This window comes from Salvelinus fontinalis, chromosome 41 (assembly GCF_029448725.1).
Source record: "Salvelinus fontinalis isolate EN_2023a chromosome 41, ASM2944872v1, whole genome shotgun sequence".
Taxonomy (NCBI): Eukaryota; Metazoa; Chordata; class Actinopteri; order Salmoniformes; family Salmonidae; genus Salvelinus; species Salvelinus fontinalis.
The window spans coordinates 12,977,729-12,999,888 of NC_074705.1; the positions used below are offsets into that span (position 1 = coordinate 12,977,729).

At 41.4% G+C, this 22,160-nt stretch overlaps 1 protein-coding gene across 2 annotated transcripts in view; it reads right to left on the reverse strand.

Annotated features, from left to right (window-relative positions):
* Nucleotides 1-13,399: 13,399 nt before the first annotated feature.
* LOC129840722 (inactive dipeptidyl peptidase 10-like) overlaps nt 13,400-22,160 on the reverse strand; it is a 67,202-nt gene continuing 58,441 nt past the window's right edge. For both annotated transcript variants that reach the window (XM_055908838.1, XM_055908840.1), the window contains exons 24-26: nt 19,500-19,596; nt 19,301-19,374; nt 13,400-18,996 (exon numbers count right to left, since the gene is read on the reverse strand). In XM_055908838.1, the coding sequence (XP_055764813.1) occupies nt 18,856-18,996; nt 19,301-19,374; nt 19,500-19,596 (312 nt within the window). In that variant the 3' untranslated portion in view covers nt 13,400-18,855. The remainder of the gene's footprint in view (nt 18,997-19,300; nt 19,375-19,499; nt 19,597-22,160) is intronic.

A 22,160-nucleotide genomic window follows, 5' to 3' on the forward strand; every position in this document is an offset into this window, starting at 1 on the left:
GTGGATCAAGGCGCTTGGTCCTGCTCCGCACCACCCCAACCCGGCCAGGGTCTCCCTAGGGGCTCCCTACAACACCCCATGGCCAACACACTGCTGCTATTGTTGCCCCTGTCAGATGAACTGCAAACAGCTCGTGATTTACCAAGCTGTCTGGCGTTGTCTAACTGCATGGCTCTGGACCTAATGGAGTTTTCAGCTTTTGGATTTCACATCTTGAGCTGAGCCAAATACTCAAGAGGATGAAAACGAGTTGGTCTCGCAAGAGTTCAGCAATATGATATTGGCACTGCAGTCCCTGTAATGTGAGAGTGCAGGGGTTACAAAAAGACACGTACTGGGCAAAACAGCCATAACATTTCAGAAAGATTGGATGGCACCTTGTCCAAGGTGAGTTCTGAATACTCTAACCAGCGGTAAGACCTAAATCACATGGAACAGAGTTTATTTTAGTCACTGTGTAGTGCTACTTTGCATGAATCCATGTAATGTACTAGCCTGCTCAATGGGGCAATCATGAAGAGCACCAGTAGTTGCTACATGTCTACCAGGCCCTATTGTATGTTGTCTGGGTAATTTATGACACGATGCCTGTGTCGACCAGTTGAACTTCCATCACCGCCGTGCGACTCACCCGCTGCAGCTGCCCGCCAAATGCCGCCTTTGAGAAATCGATCATTTCACACCTCGTAAAGCATTTTTCCTCCAAAAATGTGGATCAAGTCTGCACCCCCCCAGCTCCCCTTAGTCCCAGTCCCTTCAAAATGCATAATCCACTCGACACCGCAGCAAATCCAAACTCATATGAGTCTCAGGCTCCCAGTAAAGTTTAGAATTGAGGTTGCCTACACAAAAGTGGCCGTTCCTTTGGCGGCATCATTTCATGCATTTGGCAAATGGATACCCCTACACTTGGTAATGCAACGTTTTACAGTGTACTGTATGCCTGACCCATAAAGTCATAGGATGAAATATAAGGAGTGTACAACTCAAGATGTGTCACGTGACATGGAAATTAGATTAGACCAAAATCGTCTGCTGTGAGCAACTCCAAATGCGCTGATCCCCATACAAACCTCGTACCTTGTATGCGTTTCTATAAGGATTCTAAACCTTTAACCATGCACAAAACACACTGTGTAATACCCTCTAAAGTATAAATGGCAAACTCTTGGAGTGACTAATTAAAGCAAGAATAAACTGCAGAGATTTCCTTAATCCACCTTGATTTTTTTTTTTACTTAGCAGCTTAGCTTTAAATCGTTTAGACCTCATGTTTTGTTAAATCATATGTGTTAAGTGAGTAGTTATGAGAGACTAGAGGGGAACAACAATTATCACACACACACGTTTTTCAGGGATTCCGTGTGCTCTGCTGTAAACAAGTTAGGGACATTCAGATTAAGTGGAGCCAGGGCGACATTCAATAAAACTGTCCCGATGCCTCTCGTTTTGGTCAATCCAAATACTGAAAATGTTCCCACTCACTGTCCTGTAAGTTGCTTCGAGTCAGATAAGAGCGCCTGCTAAGTGGCATATAATTCGTATTTCCTGGAACCCTAGGAAGAAGACAGCAAGACACAGTATTTCTGTCAAGGCTGAAAAATAGTCACGGTTGTATTGTAATGGAGGATCCATGTTCAAAGCTTTCTCATCCTCTCAACAGCACACATCATGACCTAGCTTGAGAGGCAAGTGCAATCAAATGATAATGCAGCATTTGCAATAAAGAAAGCAGAGCCCCGGGTCCTTCTCCCATATAATTATAGTGATACTGCGGCTCCTGCTCTTCAGCGGGAGGCTCAGAGGTGTTGTTCATGTCCATATATATGAAGGGGTTATCGCTGCTTAATGGCATCATTGCTTGTAAATTAATTCAGGGCTGTCAGCAGCTCACCGCGCTTATCAGTTAATGTGAACGAATAGGCTGGGGGGGCTGGGGTTCTATCTCTAGAGGATAGAGGGAGGAAAAGGGGGATAAGGGAAAGGATGAGAATGTAGAAAGAAGGAGAGAGAGAGAGAAAGGGAGGAAGAATACAGAGTGAAGAGAAAGGGATAAAGAGCGAGAGAGATGGATAAAGAGAGAGAGAAAGAAGATGGGTGTAGGAATACAGAGTGAAGAAAAAGGGATAAAGAGAGAGAGAGATGGATAAAGAGAGAGAGAGAGAGAGAGAAGAATGGTGGAGGAATACAGAGTGAAGAGAAAGGGATAAAGAGAGAGAGAGATGGATAAAGAGAGAGAGAGAGAAGGTGGGTGGAGGAATACAGAGTGAAGAGAAAGGGATAAAGAGAGAGAGAGAGAAGATGGGTGGAGGAATACAGAGTGAAGAGAAAGGGATAAAGAGAGAGATGGATAAAGAGAGAGAGAGAGAGAAGATGGGTGGAGGGATCCCTATTAGGGTGTCAGAGGGGTTGATAGTAGCGGTAGCCTCCTTCGGATGATAAGTGAATACGACCTGGCACCCGATTCATCATCCCGGCCGGCCCAATATTGAGGGTCCTTCAGTTATCAGCACTATTTGTCCCAGTGTCACAACCCTGGTATAAATCTTCCACCGGAGGCCCCTCTCGTTAAACTGATCCCCCCCATTATGAGTGTAGTTGCCCCCACATGATCAGCCCCCTCCAGCCCCCCCTGACCCCTCAGTTGTTTCTTATTAACCCTGCAACCTCTGCATGTAGGTTCAATTCCCTGACGAAGATAAAAACCCTTAGCCCAGATCCCATTGACGCCGAAGCTCCGGTGACAAATTGGGGCAGACAGTGACAAATTGTTGGGAAAACACTCACTGCAGGGATTACATTTAGCACGGTGGAGGAGCCATTGGGAATTGGATTATATGGGATAATGTTAATATAGGATAATGTTTATATAGAATAGTGCAGAAAATTCAGAGATGTAAATGTGAGTTAATTAGCATTAGCTGGTATGCTTTTTTTCTTTCACAAATCAATTTACAATAAGAAGATAATATGAAAATAGATAGAGCATTACGAGGTCTTTATCAAAATGAATTTAAAGAAAACAATGTCAGAACTACTTGAAGTGACTGTCCACACACGCATCTGCTTCGGTTTGGAAGCGAGGCACGAGGCACAAGGCACAAGTACCATATGGCCAATTGTTCTGGTTGCCTCACATCTTCAAACATTTTGTTGTTCAATAACATTTTCCACCCTTTTTTATGCAATGGAAAGTGGGAGATATATGCGAGTGCCCCCAATCTCCCACAGAGTAAGGACAGACGAAGAAATCGTTCTAACTACTTGTGACAAGTTGTGGAGACTAGCTAAACATCTGCTGGGCAGCGTCTGAGCCAGGGAAGAAGCAGTGGAGGAGAAAAGACAGGTCCAAATGAATAGAGAAATATGACTCATAGGACCATATCTTCCCAGGAGTCTCCAGGGGAAGCTACATGTATGCCTAGACCTAATCTGATCTAGCGGCTCCTTACCCATATCTATCCTGTTAACATCGTGAAGGCACATCGAGAATGGCATTCCCTCTCTAGTCAAGGTGTTTGGTTCAGAAACCACAGACGAGACCGTCTTTAGTCGAAGCGTTTACTTGAAAAATAAAAATGATCCTCTCGTTGTACTTCCGTAAATTGCTGTCTCTCTGTATTTAGATAATCAATGTATTTACTGCTGTGCGGGACGTTGTAAATACGAATGTCCACCCGAATACATTCCAACATACCAACATATAGGACGGTATGAATGGCTGAAATATATTCACAGCAAAACGTCAAAGACTACACAATGCCGGCTTTTTAGGCACTGTAAAGACAACAATAAGGTTCTATGCATCATCCTTTGTGATGCATTCCGTTGGACCATTATAGGCTATGGTTTTTGAGACGGCAACCCACGAAGCATTAGAGAGAGATAATGGTAGTGATTTGTGCTCCTTCTGCTTGACTCTAAAGCAGCATTTCAGGCGTGAGCAAACAAAGCCAAATGAATAAAGCAGTCAAGCCATAAATGTCTAAAAACCATGCTGTTTGTTTAACATGTTGAAACCTCTGTGGATCGTCACGATTGGAGCTCTGGCCTCCTTGTGCCCCCTAGTGCTAGTGTTTGAGCACACACACACGTGTGCACACCTCGATTGAGAGGGGGAAAACACAACACAAATCAGCTCAAATAATAAAAGTCCCAGGAACAATAGCAGAAGGCTGCCACTGCAGTGGTTGCAGCTGTGTTTCTCCTTCTGTGTGCAGCAGGTTTTCAGAGGCCTCTGCCAGCTTGAAACGCCTTGCTAGCCTTTTAAAGGCATTATCTGTTGTATAGTAGCACCGACTACTCCCTGAGATAGGGTTATATAGACTGAGGAAAGGAAATACTTTTTTTGTTCCGTCTACTGGCTGGCACATTTAGGTACTACAGTCCACGCAAGCATGACCACTAGCCAGTACGTTCCCCAACCTCAGTTTTCTAATTAGCCCAGACCCATCCATTAAGAATACTGGGCAGCAGGCCGGCAGCCATACACGTATTACGAACCATACTAACCATGCTACTTAGAGCCCATGAAGGCAATACATTCTGGTCTTAAAGCTACGTTCTGCCCGCCTGCACCTATAATGCTCGCTAATTGAATGAAGAAAGAGGAAGTCTGCGCTCTTGAGAATGGTGGATTCTGATTGGCTGGCGGCGTACGAGCCTTTCGGTTTCTCCAAACTGTCATTGTTAATCAAGTCTCATCTCTTAACACTGGGCTGGTAGTTATCAATGAGGTTGAGATTAATATTCGGGGCGAAACAGATGATAAATCATTTGTGCGTAATTAGTGCACACGGCAAGGTTACAGCTGACACGAATTTTTATCTTAATTACGTGGGAAATTTGTTCCATTAATTTAATTTGGCTTGCTCGAATGAGTCCGACACCTAACAAAGTTAATCTTACACCTGTCATTGGCAGCAGGGCTATGTGGGTTTGGGAGGAGGAAGGAAATAGGTTCTTCATATTGCTGGCTCTTTTAAGTGGTGTGTGTGTGTGTGTTTGTTTGTGTGTGTGTGTGTGTGTGCGTGCGTGTGGCCATAAAAAGCCAAACAGGAGCATCTCTGCCCATCTGTTACAGTATTTCCCCCAATTCACAGACTCTTTTAGTTGACAACTAGGGCATCATGTTGTTGTTAAATTATAACCTTGATTTGTAGAACTGACGTATCGAATCAGACATTTTGCAGTGGAGGGTTAAATGAGCTCCGTTTTATGGAAGTCACAGAGTGTGACAGTACATTGAGTGTATTATTATTTCTGGTGTCACCAGACAGTGTCAAGGCTGTTCATTGGCTCTCATCAGGGAGAGGAGGCCGCCACAAGGCCCCTGTCATGGATAGCTGGTTCATATAATTAGCATACTTGATTAAAAAGTAGGAATAGGACAATAACCCTGGAATTATTTAATCAGATGCCTAATTTTTCTCGGTACCTAAGAATAAGATAATGTAGTAGCAATATTGCAACAGTTTTTGTGAACATAATGTCGAAATGGGCAAACAGAAAACAAGACAAAATAATATGACTTTAAATCAAATCATCGTTTTAAAGTGATTGTCCTTTGGTCAGAATGTATTTTTTTTTAAATAGTACTAGCAGTCTATTAGTGCCATAATAGCAAGCACAATAGTACTACAGGAATGAACTGAATTTAATCAACTCCAAACCATCTACCGATTAGAAGAGAAGGGGGAACCTGAAGGGAGCATCAGACATCCCACTCTCTGAGGGTTTCTCAGGAGTTGGGATATGCAAAATACACATTTCTAATTCACACATGCTATACTACACACGTGTATGAAATAGGACAAATGGGACAAATATAAGCACCCGCACAATTATTTATATTATTATCACGTTCGATATTACGCCATGATAATTACACAACCAATCCCGTGACACCGAAGGTTTACGGAACAGGAAAGCCCCGAAAATGACGGATTTAAAAAAAACAAAGGGGCCTTAATCGAATTCACCTGCTCCTCAGTCATTCAAACTGGCAACTCTATTACCTGGCCGTGATTCACAGTCCATGATGGCCTCCGCCATTCTAATAGAACGTCTATCCTGCTGTAATACAGACACCTCAGGCTTCGAGCCATTTGTCAAGCCTGTGATTTCACCAGGAAACTAGGTTTAACCTCACGGAGCAGCTCTCATATCGTCAAACACTTACTCTGGCACGGAGCAGCTCTCATATCCTCAAACACTTACTCTGGCACGGAGCAGCTCTCAGCTCCTTACACGTCACTTACCCTGGCACGGAGGAGGGCGAGCTAATGATCGACTGATTCAGAAAGAGACACTCAAGAAAACAAAGGGGGTGGAGGGATTGGTAGGTTCAAGTTTACATTACTGTCTTGATATTATATCAGATATTGATGCCTAAAGATGCTGCTGCTGGTGGTGCTGATGAGGGGGCGGAAGAGGATGCTGAGTATCACAAGTAATAGTATTGATTTGAAGTGTTTCACACATTTTACCTCAGACTGCAGCGTCAAGACACCGTGTCAGCATATAATGCCATAGGGAGTCCATGAGCTGCTCTTTTGACCAGGTGAAGTCAGGTTGAAGCCAGGTGAAGGAGGTTCCCTGATTAGTTACAGACTACTGGAGAACATATCCTCTCTCTTGTTCTGCTTCATTGGCCAGGTGATGACCTCTAAGAGCTGGAGAGAACATCATTCTGGAGCTGCCTCAGTAATAAGAAGACAGAAGGGAAAGAGAACAGAGGATCCTAGTCTTTGCCAAGTATCCAAGGATTTCAGGCTCTGTAGGACAGTATTTTTAAAATATTTTTTTCAATGTAACCATTATTTAACTAGGCAGGACCACCAAACTCTGGATCATCAATGCAGTGTCTTAGAATCCTATGTGGGCACCTGAATAATTAAAGAATTTTTTTAAGTCCCTATAATCCAGTGTTTTTTTGGGAGGGCAATATAAAAGCAAATGTAGTCCTACCTCTATTAAATGAACGTCTTCACAGTGAATGTGCTGTTATTGTTTTCACAGCAGTGCTGTATTATGATTATGTAACATTTATAATTAATAACTGCATACAAACACATGCATGTTGTTCCCTTCTGGTGACTGCATAAGGATTACATTACAAATGCAATTTGACTTGATAGATTGGGCTATACAGCATTTAGCTGAGGCTTGGACAACAGCGCACTCGTGTGGTGAGCAAAAAATACTCAAACGCACCTGTCCAAAACAAAAAAAAAAAATTTGAGCACCACCTGCAGGTGAAAAGGCAAGGTGTCTATATAATATGTTCAGTACTATAATTTCACCCTTACCTACAGTATGTATCTCTATTCTATTCAGTGTCATGTAAGACAACATGCATGTATTGTAACACTTTACTCATATCGCTATTTCGTTCATAGATTGTTCCATATTTCTAAATGTCAAGTACTTAGTTCAGTTGTTTGCAAATAACAGCAATGGTTGATGAATTCTGACTACTAATTCTAGCGGTGTGTTTAGGGTGACTGGGACACAGATGGCATTGAACTAGTGCTAGCTCTTCAGTAGGCCTGGCTAGTTGTCACCAATGGGGTGTGAAGGTGTTTAGAGCTGAGCAGACCTCCAGACCTACATGTCCTGCAGAGTGCCAGATAAGCAACCTCTTTCTATCTCACGTTGGGGGGAGCCTGGAGGGGCTGTCTAGGCTAATTGGAGAGCCAGGAATCAGTGGTTATATTACACTCACTGTACTAAAATCATATGCATAGTAAGCTGTAATCTATCAACTGGAATGAAAAGAAGGGTACACCTGTATGGCAGGAACTGGCTGATGATGTCGTCTGTCCCTCGTTGTAAGAATGTAGATGGAATTCATTTGTATTGAATCAACAGACAATCTATTTCATGTTCAGTGGTTATTGTACACGTGTTCATATGCAAGCCTGATGACTGTGTAGGTCTAAATCACTCATTAGTCACACCGTTCGTGTCAGGTGGTTTGTGCTTCCAGCAGCTGAAGTACTGTCCAAGTGGACTGTCTGGATCTCTGTTTCTGGAATGACAAACTGTAGCAAGAGACCTGATTGGTTGACTAGAACGAGATGGCTTGATGCAACCTGGGCATAACAGGTGCCCCACTAAACGCTGCAGCTATTCAGGACTCATGGAGGTCCCTCCCTCCCCCATCTCACCCACCCTCAGTAGCTGAGAGCAGCTGCTCCAGCATGCAGTAGAGCTGATCTGCAGTAGCCACGGCTCCAGATGTCTCTGCTGGGAGGTATTAGTGGAGGGTCATGCTCTGGAATTTACTGCGAATCTTCCCCATCCTTCACTGCTACCAGAATGTGCGGACCCCCCTGGAGTTTGGCCCTGAGATGAGTTAGCGGGACGCATTTCAGTGCGATACCTACTGCATTTTTGTAGACCCTAGCATTAGGCCTAGGCTATCTCTGTATGAGGTATGCTGAGTTAAGGGAAGGCATTGATTAATAATGGTTTACTGACTGTAGTGGCTCCCACATGTGTGACAGGTGGGGAGACAAAGTTGAGATCCGTTTTCCCCATCCAGTGAAATAAAAACCTTGTTAAAGCTCAGCTCTGTTTGCTTTTTAAAGCCAGGTGGTCATGGCGACGGCCACTTAAAGGTCAGAGGTTAGAGGGAGTGGGGCATCTATTACTTGACACTGACGTGCACTATTTCCACCACCAGGTGCGGTGAGCGCTGTGACAGCCATTGTTAATGGATGGTATGCCACTAATATGGCGCAGATGTCTTCGCATATGGTTCCCCCACCACCACACCGTTTCATTGGAGTGAACAAATTAGGCAGGTTGCCGCGGAACGGAAACTCGAACACAACTGGAGCGTATTCATTAGTGCACATCGTAGCAAAACGTTTTCCAAGGACAATGATAAATGTTTAAGTCAGTTTTCTACCGTTTGGTGCCTAATGAATACAACCCAGATAATCAAAGGGATAGGCCTACTTCCTCTCTCAGAACTGTCTGTATGGATATTCCGTGAGAGGACCTATACCAACATGCTGTTTAGAGGCGGGTCGCCATTATGGAATGTATGACACTGTATGCTACTACACCACATGTTTACTGAAAAAAACAGGCAGGTTGGTTGAACAGCTGAAAAATATAGGCCTACATCAGGAACATGATTGTGTCCAAAATACTTTTGACCAGAGCCCTATTTGTTGTGGTCAAAACTAGTCCACTACACAGGAAATAAAGTCCTATTTGGGACACAAACCTGGTTTGAGGAGCATTAGCTAATGACAAGAGCTGAGTCTTGGTCATGGTGAAAGGATGCAAATTGTTGAGTCATAAATCCTCATCTTGTCATCCTCTCGATTTGTCTTCTCTGAGATAAGAGGGTTTGCAGAGAAGCACGCCATCAGCCCCAGAGGGCTTTCATTCTCTCCCCTGTCTGGTCTTGTCTGGAGAGCCACAAGCAATAGGACAAATTGTTATTCTGTAGGGAAGACTGATGGTGCAGCAAGTTGAGCAGTGCTATTACAATATCAGAAAGGAAGATATATTGAGCAATGCATACATGTATATGGCTTGGCTTTATGTCTGTACTGCTTCCGTTTTGCTTTCGGCTTTGCTACCCCCATCTTTCCCTGAGGATGGGATCGGAAGCCTCTTCCTTATGGGAAACGTATTTCTGGTCACTGGTCTTATCACAAAAGTAACGTAACGTTTAATAGTATTAAAAACCTCTACCACAAGAATACATCTGTTAGCCGTCTGCTGTACGGGTTAACGTTGGGAGGACTATTTGGGTACTTGAGATGAGGATACTTCAACACTAGATGGTGCTCTGGCCTTACTCTGAAGTTACTCACAAGTCTGTAATACTGAACCAACATTTTGGCACAAAGCCTTTGCGTTTACACAGGCAGCACAATTCTGATATTTTTTTCCTCATTTGTCTTTTGACCAATCAGATCAGCTCTTTTGCCAATAATTGGAGAAAATATCTGAATTGGTCTGCCTGTCTAAACGCAGCCATAGTGACTGCCTCGGGGCTATGACTTAGTTAACACAGGTTATTTGTATACAGTGCAATCAGTGTAACCAATGACCATAGTGAGAGGTAACGTAATCTTAGTGGTGTACTCAGTGGTTTTTAAACAGCTCATATCTGGCTTCCATTCGATAATATCCAAAAGCATTTCATGAAATACCCTTTTCTGAGTGTTTACTGAGTGTGGTTTGTCTGAGGCTGAGGGAGGAATCAACATGCAGCCAACTGAGCCACATTCCCTCTCCCACTCACCACCCCAGAGTGAGACATCCAACCAGGCGGGATTATAGCCTGACAGATAGAAGCATTAGAGAAGGCTGGGGCCCTGTACACTGACATGGAATCTGAACCTTGGAAGGACATTGGGGACCTACTTGCAAGCCCATTGATCCCATTTGTTTAGATGGCAGGCTTATGAACTCTATTTCAGCCATTTCTTCAACATAGAAACATAGCATAGGTCTATGTCAAATCCTCTTCAGGATAATGTGTGGCTTCCATAGTGCTCATCAGTATTCCAGTTAAAACTCTGCAGTGAAAGGCCTTCAATACACTCTTAGAAAAAAGGGTTCCAAAAGGGGTTTCTGCGGCTGTCCCCATCGGATAAACTTTTTGGGTTTCAGGTAGAACTATTTTGGATTCCGTATTGAACGTTCTGTGGAAAGGGTTCTACATGGAACCCAAAAGGTTTCACCTTGAACCCTTTCACCGATGGCGACAGCCGAAGAACCCCTTTTGGAACCCCTTCCAAGGTTCAGATTCCATGTCAGTGTACAGGGCCCCAGCCTTCTCTAATGCTTCTATCTGTCAGGCTATAATCCCGCCTGGTTGGATGTCTCACTCTGGGGTGGTGAGTGGGAGAGGGAATGTGGCTCAGTTGGCTGCATGTTGATTCCTCCCTCAGCCTCAGAAAAACCACACTCAATAAACACTCAGAAAATGGCTATTTCTGTATGGGTTGATGAAACATTTCGTAAGGGAAAATCAAGTCGGAAATTTCTAAGTGGAAATTTCTAAATTCAAAAGCCTTTTTAAACCTCAAATACACTGCACGTTGAAAATGTCCTGCATGCAGGAAAGTTCTCTTGCAACAAGTGATCAAATGAAGATCCTACACCTGTATCAATGCTGTAAATAATAATGGGTTGTTGTGGCCATGTTAGTCTCTGCAGGCCCTGAGGGTCTGTTTCCATGCTCTGCGTCCTACCCACTTGCACCGTGTATGCAATGTGAAGTCTAGAACTAAACAACACACATCTCCATGCTGTGTAAGCTCTCGTTAGGAATAGATGTTGTCTCAACCCTAAATTAGTAGCTGTATGTATATTTGATGTCACATAACTTCTCCTACCGTTTCTATCATCTTGATATGTAATTGAATTAATAAACCAATGGACAAGCTATACTGGCAGTGTGTGCATGCATGCATACAAAAGGCTTATTCAGTCTATATTGGCTAGATTATCTTGAGGGGAAATCAGTTGAAAATATCTCCAAGCCCTTTGTGCTATCTAAATCTGAGTATACACACAATATTGTTGTTTACATGTACTTAACATTATGTACTGCACTTTTTTTTCTAATTGTAACATCCTTCTTTGAGCCACGAAACCAAAACATTGGCTTACTTAGAAAAATGAAGAAATTGGTAAATGGAATGTACAGTATTTTGTTTTGATTTTCCCTTACGAAATGTTTCATCAACCCATACAAAAATAGCCATTAATTATAATCCACATAATAATTCACATTTCCTGTTGTTGCAGGATTAATTTCCTGTTGTAGCAAACTGGTTCAAATGAAGATTTTTTAGCTTTTGCTTTCTTCTCGAAATCTCTCACACAGACCTTCACCAGAACTGACAGTGGACATAAGAATATTCTCAAGGCATGGGAAGGACAGCCTCAGGACCAGGTCATTTGTCCTATCGTACCAACTCCTCGTCACTCATTGTCAAGAAAAACAATATTTGGCTTGACAATGAAAGTAAGGGAGTTGACAAGAGCACCTTCAGATCTTGGACCAGACTATGAGAAGGAGGCTTCAGGTCTAAGAATGAGAAAAGGACATATTGATGTTAGCAAGATCGTACATATGCTCCATATACTGTATGATAAGATGTAATCTGAAGATAAGCAGCTGTTTTTTGTTTTTAACAACACAATAAACCAATTCAGCTAGCACAGTTAGGGCTCTTCAGTGATCCATGTGTAAAAGCGTCCTCTGGCTAAGTGGCTAGGATTTCTTACTGTATAATAGTTAAACAAACCAGGCAGTGCTACAGTCAATGTCCATTTGACATAGTATCATCCAGGTCGAAAATGTATTTATTTCTAGGGTGGTGAGACCCCCAAACCCCCCCCCCCCCCCCCCCCCCAACGACTTTAAAAAGAAAGCAGCGACAGACAGAATCCCTAAGTGCATGAATAATAACAAAGTGCAATGCCCATCACAAGTGAATCTGTCGTGCAACAATGTGATCTCTTCATATAGAGATGGGAGAAGTGTGCTGTTGTCATTTGGCTCTGTATCCCTCCACATCGCTCAAGCTCAAGGCCTATTTTGTAGCCTGGTTAAACCAGACTGAATGCTGCGCTCACCATTGTCTCACACAATGGGGAAGCATAGAAAACTCAGTGTATTAATATACATGGCTTTGAGGCTACCTATTTTGCACTTTCCTTCTCTCAAATAGGTTCATTCAGTCAGAGGAGACGCAGTATGAAGCTGACTCACAGGACAGTGTTTAATTTGTTCCAGTAAAGTAATTAAATCTCTCTCAGTATGCATCCCAAATGCCACCCTATTCCCTATGTAGTGCACTACTTTTGACCAGAGCCCTATGGTTCTGCAGGTAGTGCACTAAAAAGGGTGCCATTCAGGATGCAAACAGTCTGTCTGTAAAATAATCACACAGGTCACTGGCTAGATCCATGGGACTACAGTAGAAAATTAGCCGGCTGGCTAATCTGGCACAGACATTTTCACACATGTTGATTAATGTGCATTGCCCCTGTCAAACACACCTAATAAAATCAAGTAAAGATGAATGGCAAACATCCACTATAACAGGGATATCATACCCAATGTGTGCATGGATTTGTATTGTATACAATAAATGAATGAGCAGCAATAACCTCCAACCTGTATGCACTCATAACTTAACATCTGAACCACTGAGACACTGAGTAGACAATGGATACTTAAACAGGATTAAAGACTTCAGAGTCACTGTCGTTCCAGACATCTGAATGCTGTGCAGAATATATTATTTTGAGCCCTATATTTACTTGGCTCTCAGATGGAAAAGTCAACAGAAAGTCCCTCAGTATGAGACCCAGAGAGACCTGTCATGGACATTTCATTGGCAGAATACAGTTGTTTTCTAAACTTCTTTATTGTTCAATTAATCCAAAGACAATGGCTATTAATCTGAAGTGTAACAAACCCCAGCAAAAACAAAGACCGTAAACTCATACAATATTCTTATAGATAAACCCCTGCGACACATATCTCAAAGATATACACACTGTATACTGTAAACATACAGCTGAAAACAGCATATCATAAGACATGAAAAATAGCACTTTATCACATAATACATGGTGTTATATCGTATGTAACATCACCTAATATGTGCGCATGTCAGTAACTGAAAGTAAAATGTAAGCATTATTAGAGCACAGGTAGGAATGGGATAAGACAGACGGAAAGCGGTAGAGTTGTGTTGATGCTTATTACAATTGGAATAATGTGGATAAATGTGGGCGTCAACAAAAGTATGCTTTCACAGTATAACGATACAGCTGATGGTAAAAGCTGTGAAGGGAGAAACCAGTGTATCACTAAGTGGAATTTAAAAAATTTAAAAAATAACATTTAACCCTCAGATTCTGTCCTACCACTGTGTTATTCTACAAAGAAAAAGCCTCCATGATCTGTAGTCCTTTATGTTGCAAGCACGCATGCACGCACGCACGCACACACAAACCAAACACACACACACACACACACACACACACACACATCACATTACCCCACAGCTACAAGTCGGAAGTTTACAAACACCACAGCCATATACATTTAAACTCAGTTTTTCACAATTCCTGACATTTATTCCTGGTAAACAATCTCTGTCTTAGGTCAGTTAGGATCACCACTTTATTTTAAGAATGTGAATTGTCAGAATAATAGTAGAGAGGGATTTATTTTAGCTTTTATTTCTTTCATCACATTCCCAGTGGGTCAGAAGTTTACATACACTCAATTAGTATTTGGTAGCATTGCCTTTACATTGTTTAACTTGGGTCAAACGTTTCGGGTAGCCTTCCACAAGCTTCCCACAATAAGTTAGGTGAATTTTGGCCCATTCTTCTTGACAGAGCTGGTGTAACTGAGTCAGGTTAGTAGTCCTCCTTGCTCGCACACACTTTTTCAGTTCTGTCCACAAATGTTCTATAGGATTGAGGTCAGGGCTTAGTGATAGCCGCTCCAATACCTTGACTTTGTTGTCCTTAAAACTTCTTATGGCTGCAGGGGCAGTATTGAGTAGCTTGGATGAAAGGTGCACAGAGGTGCCCATAGTAAACTGCCTGCTCCTCAGTTCCAGTTGCTAATATATGCATATTATTATTCATATTGGATGGAAAACACTCTGAAGTTTCTAAAACTGTTTGAATGATGTCTGTGAGTATAACAGAACTCATATGGCAGGCAAAAACCTGAGAAGAAATCTTAACAGGAAGTGGAAATTTGAGGTTGGTCGATTTTCAACACAGCCCCTATTGAACACAAAGTGGGATATGGATGACTTTGCACTTCCTACGGCTTCCACTAGATGTCAACAGTCTGTAGAACCTTGTCTTATGCCTCCACTGTGAAGTGGGGCCGAAGGAGACAGGAAATAGTCAGGTCTACCATGACCTGGCCATGCTCTGACCATGCGCGTTCACATGAGAGGGAGCTCTGTTCCATCGCACATCTAAAGTCAATGTAATTCTCCGGTTGGAACGTTATTCAAGATGTATGTTAAAAACATTTTATAGATTGATTCAATACATCGTTTGACATGTTTCTACTGACTGTTACGGAACTTTTTGACATTTCGTCAGCTTTTAGTGAACGCTCTTTCTTACTTTGGATTTGTTTACCAAACACACTAACAAAAATAGCTATTTGGACATAAATGATGGACATTACCGAACAAAACAAACATTTCTTATGGAAGTGGGAGTCCTGGGAGTGCATTCCGACGAAGATCAGCAAAGGAAAGTGAAGAGTTAAAATGCTTTTTATGAGTTTTGTTGACTGCACAATTTGGCGGGTAACTGTATGGCTTCCTTTTGTGGCTGAACGCTGTTCTCATATTATTGAATGTTGTACTTTTGCCGTAAAGCTTTTTGAAAGCTGACACAGCGGTTGCATTAAGAACAAGTGTATCTTTAATTCTATGTAAAACACGTATCTTTCATCAAAGTTTATGATGAGTATTTATGTTATTTGATGTGGCTCTCTGCAATTTCTCCGGATATTTTGGAGGCATTTCTGAACATGGCGCCAATGTAAACTGAGGTTTTTGGATATAAATATGAGCTTTATCGAACAAAACATATATGTATTTTGAAACATGAAGTCCTATGAGTGTCATCTGATGAAGATCATTAAAGGTTAGTGATACATTTTATCTCTATTTCTGCTTTTTGTGACTCCTGTCTTTGGCTGGAAAACTGACTGTGTTTTTCTGTGATTTTGCGGTGACCTAACATAATCATTTGTGGTGCTTTCGCTGTAAAGCCTATTTGAAATCGGACACTTTGGTGGGATAACAACAAGATTACCTATAAAATGGTATAAGATACATGTATGTTTGAGGAGTTTTAATTATGAGATTTCTGTTGTTTGAATTTGGCGCCCTGCACTTTCACTGGCTGTTATCATATCATCCCGTTAACGGGATTGCAGCCATAAGAAGTTTAAGCCATTTTGCCACAACTTTGGAAGTATGCTTGGGGTCATTGTACATTTTGAAGACCCATTTACGACCAAGCATTAACTTCCTGACTGATGTCTTGAGATGTTGCTTCAAAATATCCACATAATTTTCCTGCCTCATGATGCCATCTATTTTGTGAAGTGCACCAGTCCCTCCGCCAGCAAAGCACCCCCACAACATGATGCTGTCACCCCCGTGCTTCACGGTTGGGATGGTGTTCTTCGGCTTGCAAACCTCCCCCTTTTTCCTCAAACATTACGATGGTCATTATGGCCGAACAGTTATATTTTTGTTTCATCAGACCATTTCTCCCAAAAATATCTTCTTTGTCCCCAAGAGCAGTTGCAATCCGTAGTCCGGCTAATTTATGGCGGTTTTGGAGCAGTGGCTTCTTCCTTGCTGAGCAGCCTTTCAGGTTATGTCGATATAGGACTCATTTTACTGTGGATATAGATACTTTTGTACCTGTTTCCTCCAGCATCTTCACAAGGTCCTTTGCTGTTGTTTTGGGATTGATTTGCACTTTTTGCACCAAAGTACGTTTATCTCTAGGAGACAGAACGTGTCCCCTTCCTGAGCGGTATGACGGCTGCGTGGTCCTATGGTGTTTATGCTTGTGTACTATTGTTTGTACAGATGAACGTGGTACCTTCAGGCGTTTGGAAATTGCTCCCAAGGATGAACCAGACTTGTGTAGGTCTACAATTATTTTTCTGAGGTCTTGGCTGATTTATTTTGATTTTCCTATGATGTCAAGCAAAGAGGCACTGCGTTTGAAAGTAGGCCTTGAAATATATCCACAGGTACACATCCAACTGACCCATAGGATGTCAATTAGCCTATCAGAAACTTCTAAAGCCATGACATCATTTTCTCTAATTTTACAAGCTGTTTAAAAGCACAGTCAATTTAGTGTATGTGATCTTCTGACCCACTAGATTTGTGATACAGTGAATTATAAGTGAAATAATCTGTCTGTAAACAATTGTTGGAAAATTACTTGTGTCATGCACAAAGTAGATGTCCTAACCAACTCGCCAAAACTAAAGTTTGTTAACTTCTCTGGGATAGGGGGAAGCATTTTCACGTTTGGATGAAAAGCATACCCAAATTCAACTGCCAGCTACTCATCCCCAGAAGAAAGGATATGCATAGTATTAGTAGATTTGGATAGAAAACACTGAAGTTTCTAAAACTGTTTGAATCATGTCTGTGAGTATAACAGAACTTATTTAGCAGGCAAAACCCAGAGGACAAACCATTCAGATTATTTTTTTTGAGGTCACTCTCTTTTCAATGGATTTTCATTGGGAATACAGATTTCTAATTGACCTTCTTGCACTCCTACCGCTTCCACTGGATGTCAACAGTCTTTAGAAATTGCTTGAGGGTTTTTCCTTTGTGTAATGAAGAAGTACGGCCATCTTGAACGAGGGTCACTCGAAGTGTCCTGTTTGTTAGAGACACATGACCAGAAGGCTAGCTACAGTTTGTTTTAATCTTGTATTGAACACAGATCATCCCGTCTTTAATTGTATCGATTATTTACGTTAAAAAATATCTAAAGTTGTATTACAAAAGTAGTTTGATATGTTTTGGCAAAGTTTAATGATAACTTTTGAGATATTTTGTAGTCACGTTTCACAAGTTGGAACCGGTGTTTTTCTGGATCAAACGCGCCAAATCAATGGACATTTTGGATATATATCGACGGAATTAATCGAACAAAAGGACCATTTGTAATGTTTATGGGACATATTGGAGTGCCAACAACAGAAGCTCGTCAAAGGTAAGGCATGAATTATATTTTTATTTCTGCATTTTGTGTCGCGCCTGCAGGGTTGAAATATGCTTCTCTCTCTTTGTTTACTATGGTGCTAACTCAGCTAATAGCATTGTTTGCTTTCGCCGAAAAGCCTATTTGAATTCTGACATGTTGGCTGGATTCACAACCAGTGTAGCTTTAATTTGGTATCTTTCATGTTTGATTTAAGGAAAGTTTGATTTTTATAGTAATTTATTTGAATTTGGCGCTCTGCATTTTCTCTGGCCTTTGGCCAAGTGAGACAGTAGCGTCCCGCCTAAACTCAGATTTTTGGATATAAATATGAACTTTACCGAACAAAACATACATGTATTGTGTAACATGAAGTCCTATGAGTGTCATCTGATGAAGATCATTAAAGGTTAGTGATTCATTTTATCTCTATTTCTGCTTTTTGTTACTCCTCTCTTTGGCTGGAAAAATGGCTGTGTTTTCTGTGGCTATATACTGACCTAACATAATCAGTATATATAGTAGTATATAGTGTGCTATTGCCGTAAATCCTTTTTGAAATCAGACATGTTGGCTGGATTCACAACAAGTGTAGCTTTAATTTGGTGTCTTTCATGTGTGATTTCATGAAAGTTTGATTTTTATAGTAATTTATTTGAATTTGGCGCTCTGCATTTTTACTGGCTTTAGGCAAAGTGGGACGTTAGCGTCCCACATATCCCAGAGAAGTTAACAAGAAATATGTGTAGTGGTTGAAAAACTAGTTTTAATGACTCCAACATAAGTGTATGTAAACTTCCAACTTCAACTGTATGTCTTGCCTACATTGGACACCTAATCAACACCAAACATCCCTCGCGAGGGCAGAGCAGTCATTGTACTGCTTCAACATAGCGATCCCAGATCCACACACGGCCCGTCTGCACGTCCTCCTGTCAGTCACCATCTAAATCTAACCCTGTCAGGCATCATCTAACTCTAAACCTGTCAGTCATCATCTAACCCCAACCCTGTCAGTCACCATCTAACCCCAACCCTGTCAGTCACCATCAAACCCCAACCCTGTCAGTCATCATCCTCTTTGCCTATCTCCTCAGGTAGCGGTGTGCTGAAGTCCTGAAAACATGTTCTGAAGTAGCCAACCAGGGACTCAGACAGGTGCTTCTGGCTCTGCAGGGACAGGAAGTGGCCCTCGTCTGGGTAGAGCTGTCTCAAACAAAGGTCAAAGGTCAAACACAAGGTCAGTCAGGATAGTACTGTCCAGCATTGGGACTGTCATTCCTGTAGTGAATTGTGGTTACTCATCTATCAGTTAGAACGAACAAGAAAGTAACTCAATGTTTTTCCTGAGAGGCGTGTGTGTGTGTGCGCGCGTGTGCGCGTGTGCGTACGTGCGAGTGTGGTGGGTGAGTGCAAATATATCGGCTAGCAATCAAAATCACTTCAATAATCACATTATGTAATCACTCATTCCACATTTTCATTCAAATTTGTTGATCACGGCTCGTACCTGCATTGTGTAGTTCGCTCCAATTTTGATCAAATGCTTAATCAACTCTGCTGAATGTTGGAAATGAACATTTGCTGAGAAAAAAACAAAAAAGCACCAATTGGTTTTGCAAATTGACTTTGAATACAACACTAATCACTGATTTTGACAGATTTAAGAATGTCTATTTTCCATTTCTGTTGAACAAAAGGGTAATTACCATCAGCGGTTCCATGAATCAACAGAAAATCCGGTCCTTGCGGTCCTTTCATCATGTTTCCTTGCAGTCCTTTCATATTTGGAAGCACTCTAGAAACCTGAAAGAATAGATATGGGAGACAGTGTAACCTCAGGTTCTCAATTTTGTTGAACCTTTATTTTGACAGGGAGTCATGCTGAGACCAAGGTCTTTCTCACAGATGAGCCCTGTATACGCATCAATATACACATCAATATTCACATCAATATACACTACCGGTCAAACGTTTTAGAACACATACTCATTAACAGGTTTTTCTTTAGTTTTACTATTTTCTACATTGTAAAATAATAGTGAAGACATCAAAACTATGAAATAACGCATATGGAATCATGGAGTAACCAAAAAAGTGTTAAACAAATCAAAATATATGCTATATTTTATATTTGAGATTCTTCAAATAGCCACCCTTTGCCTTGATGACAGCTTTGCACACTCTTGGCATTCTCTCAGCCAGCTTCATGAGGTAGTCACCTGGAGTGTTGTGTTGAGACAAGGTAGGGTTGGTATACAGAAGATAGCCCTATTTGGTAAAAGGCCTAGTCCATATTATGGCAAAAAAAAGCTTAAATAAGCAAAGAGAAATGACAGTCCATCATTAAGACATGAAGGTCAGTCAATACGAAACATTTCAAGAACTTTGAAAGTGTATTCAAGTGCAGTCGCAAAACCATCAAGCACTATGATGAAACTGGATCTCATGAGGACCGCCACGGGAATGGAAGACCCAGAGTTACCTCTGCTGCAAAGGATGAGTTCATTAGAGTTACAAGCCTCAGAAATTGCAGCCCAAATAAATGCTTCACAGAGTTCAAGTAACACACATCTCAACATCAACTGTTCAGAGGAAACTGTGTGAATCAGGCCTTCATGGTTGAATTGCTGCAAAGAAACCACTACTTAAGGACACCAATAAGAAGAAAAGACTTGCTTGGTCCAAGAGACACGAGCAATGGACATTAGACTGGTGGAAATGTGTCCTTTGGTCTGGAGTCCAAATTGAAGATTTTTCATTCCAACCGCTGTGTCTTTGTGAGACGTGATGTGGGTGAACGGATGATCTCCATATCTGTATTTCCCACCGTAAAGCATGGAGGAGGAGGCTTTATGGTGTGGGGGTGCTTTGCTGGTGACACTGTCAGTGATTTATTTAGAATTCAAAGCACACTTAACCAGCATGGATAACACAGCATTCTGCAATGATACGCCATCCCATCTGGTTTGTGCTTAGTGGGACTATCATTTGTTTTTGAACAGGACAATGACCCAACACACTTCCAAGCTGTGTAAGGGCTATTTGACCAAGAAGGAGAGTGATGGAGTCCTGCATCAGATTACCTGTCCTCCACAGTCCCCCGAACTCTACCAAATTGAGATAGTTTGGGATGAGTTGGAATGCAGAGTTAAGGAAAAGCAGCCAACAAGTGCTCAACATATGTGGGAACTCCTTCAAGACTGTTGGAAAAGCATTCCAGGTGAAGCTGGTTGAGAGAATGCCAAGAGTGTGTAAAGCTGTCATATATAAATTGATTTGTTTAACACTTTTTTGGTTACTACATGATTCTATATGTGTTATTTCATAGTTTTGATATCTTCACTATTATTCTACAACGTATAAAATAGTAAAAATAAAGAAAAACCTTGAACGAGTAGGTGCTCTAAAACATTTGACCTGTAGTGTACACCATACACATCAATATACACATCAATATACACATCTATATACACATCAATATCAATATACACCAATTTTCATATCAATACCTGAAAAGTATAACAAAACCTCAGGTTTGAACAGAAAGCAATATCTGAGGGAAAACCAACCACAGCACTGAATAAATAGTTGTGAAAAGATCACGTTAAACAACTAGCCTTGAGAATAGGAAGATTCAAATCTTTTGTGAAGCATCACAGCACAGTTGAAAAATATATGGCAAATAAAAATCCGAAATGGATGATGTTGGAAGATAGATGGGAAAGGTTGAGTGGAGCTGAAGGGTGGGACTAATAACAAGATAAACAATGTAGGGCATACGGGATCTGTGAAATGTGTATAGGTGCGGAGCTATTGTGAAATAGCACAGTTACAAGTGGAAATCAGAAATACAGAAATAGAGAAATAACAGAAATAGAGGAAGGACTAAGAACAAACAAGAGAGAACTATTATAAAGTAGACTGTGTCTGTAAAATGTGTATAAGATGTATAAATTGAAGGTAAAAACAGAAATGTTTATCAGTTTACTCCAATTGGGGGATCGGTGGTAGGGTTTGCGGGGAATAATAATAAAGGTATACTCTTTAAAAAAAGTATGTATGTCTATGGAGGTATGTGTATGTATATATGTGTATATGTATGCATGCGTGAATGGATATATATATTTACCCCAAAAAATATGGGGGATTGGAAATGATGCAGACAATTACATTGGAAGCAACATTCTTTCCGCAATATTAAGCTGATCCACCCCCCCCCCCCCCCCCCCCCAAAAAAGAAAAAAAAATAGCCTTGTTAAATCAGACTGCTCACTTATTTCTTCACTTCACAAACAATGCTGAGCACAGTGTTTAGTCTGGTTGAGCCAGGCTACAATACAGGACTGGATTAAACCTGTCTAACACCC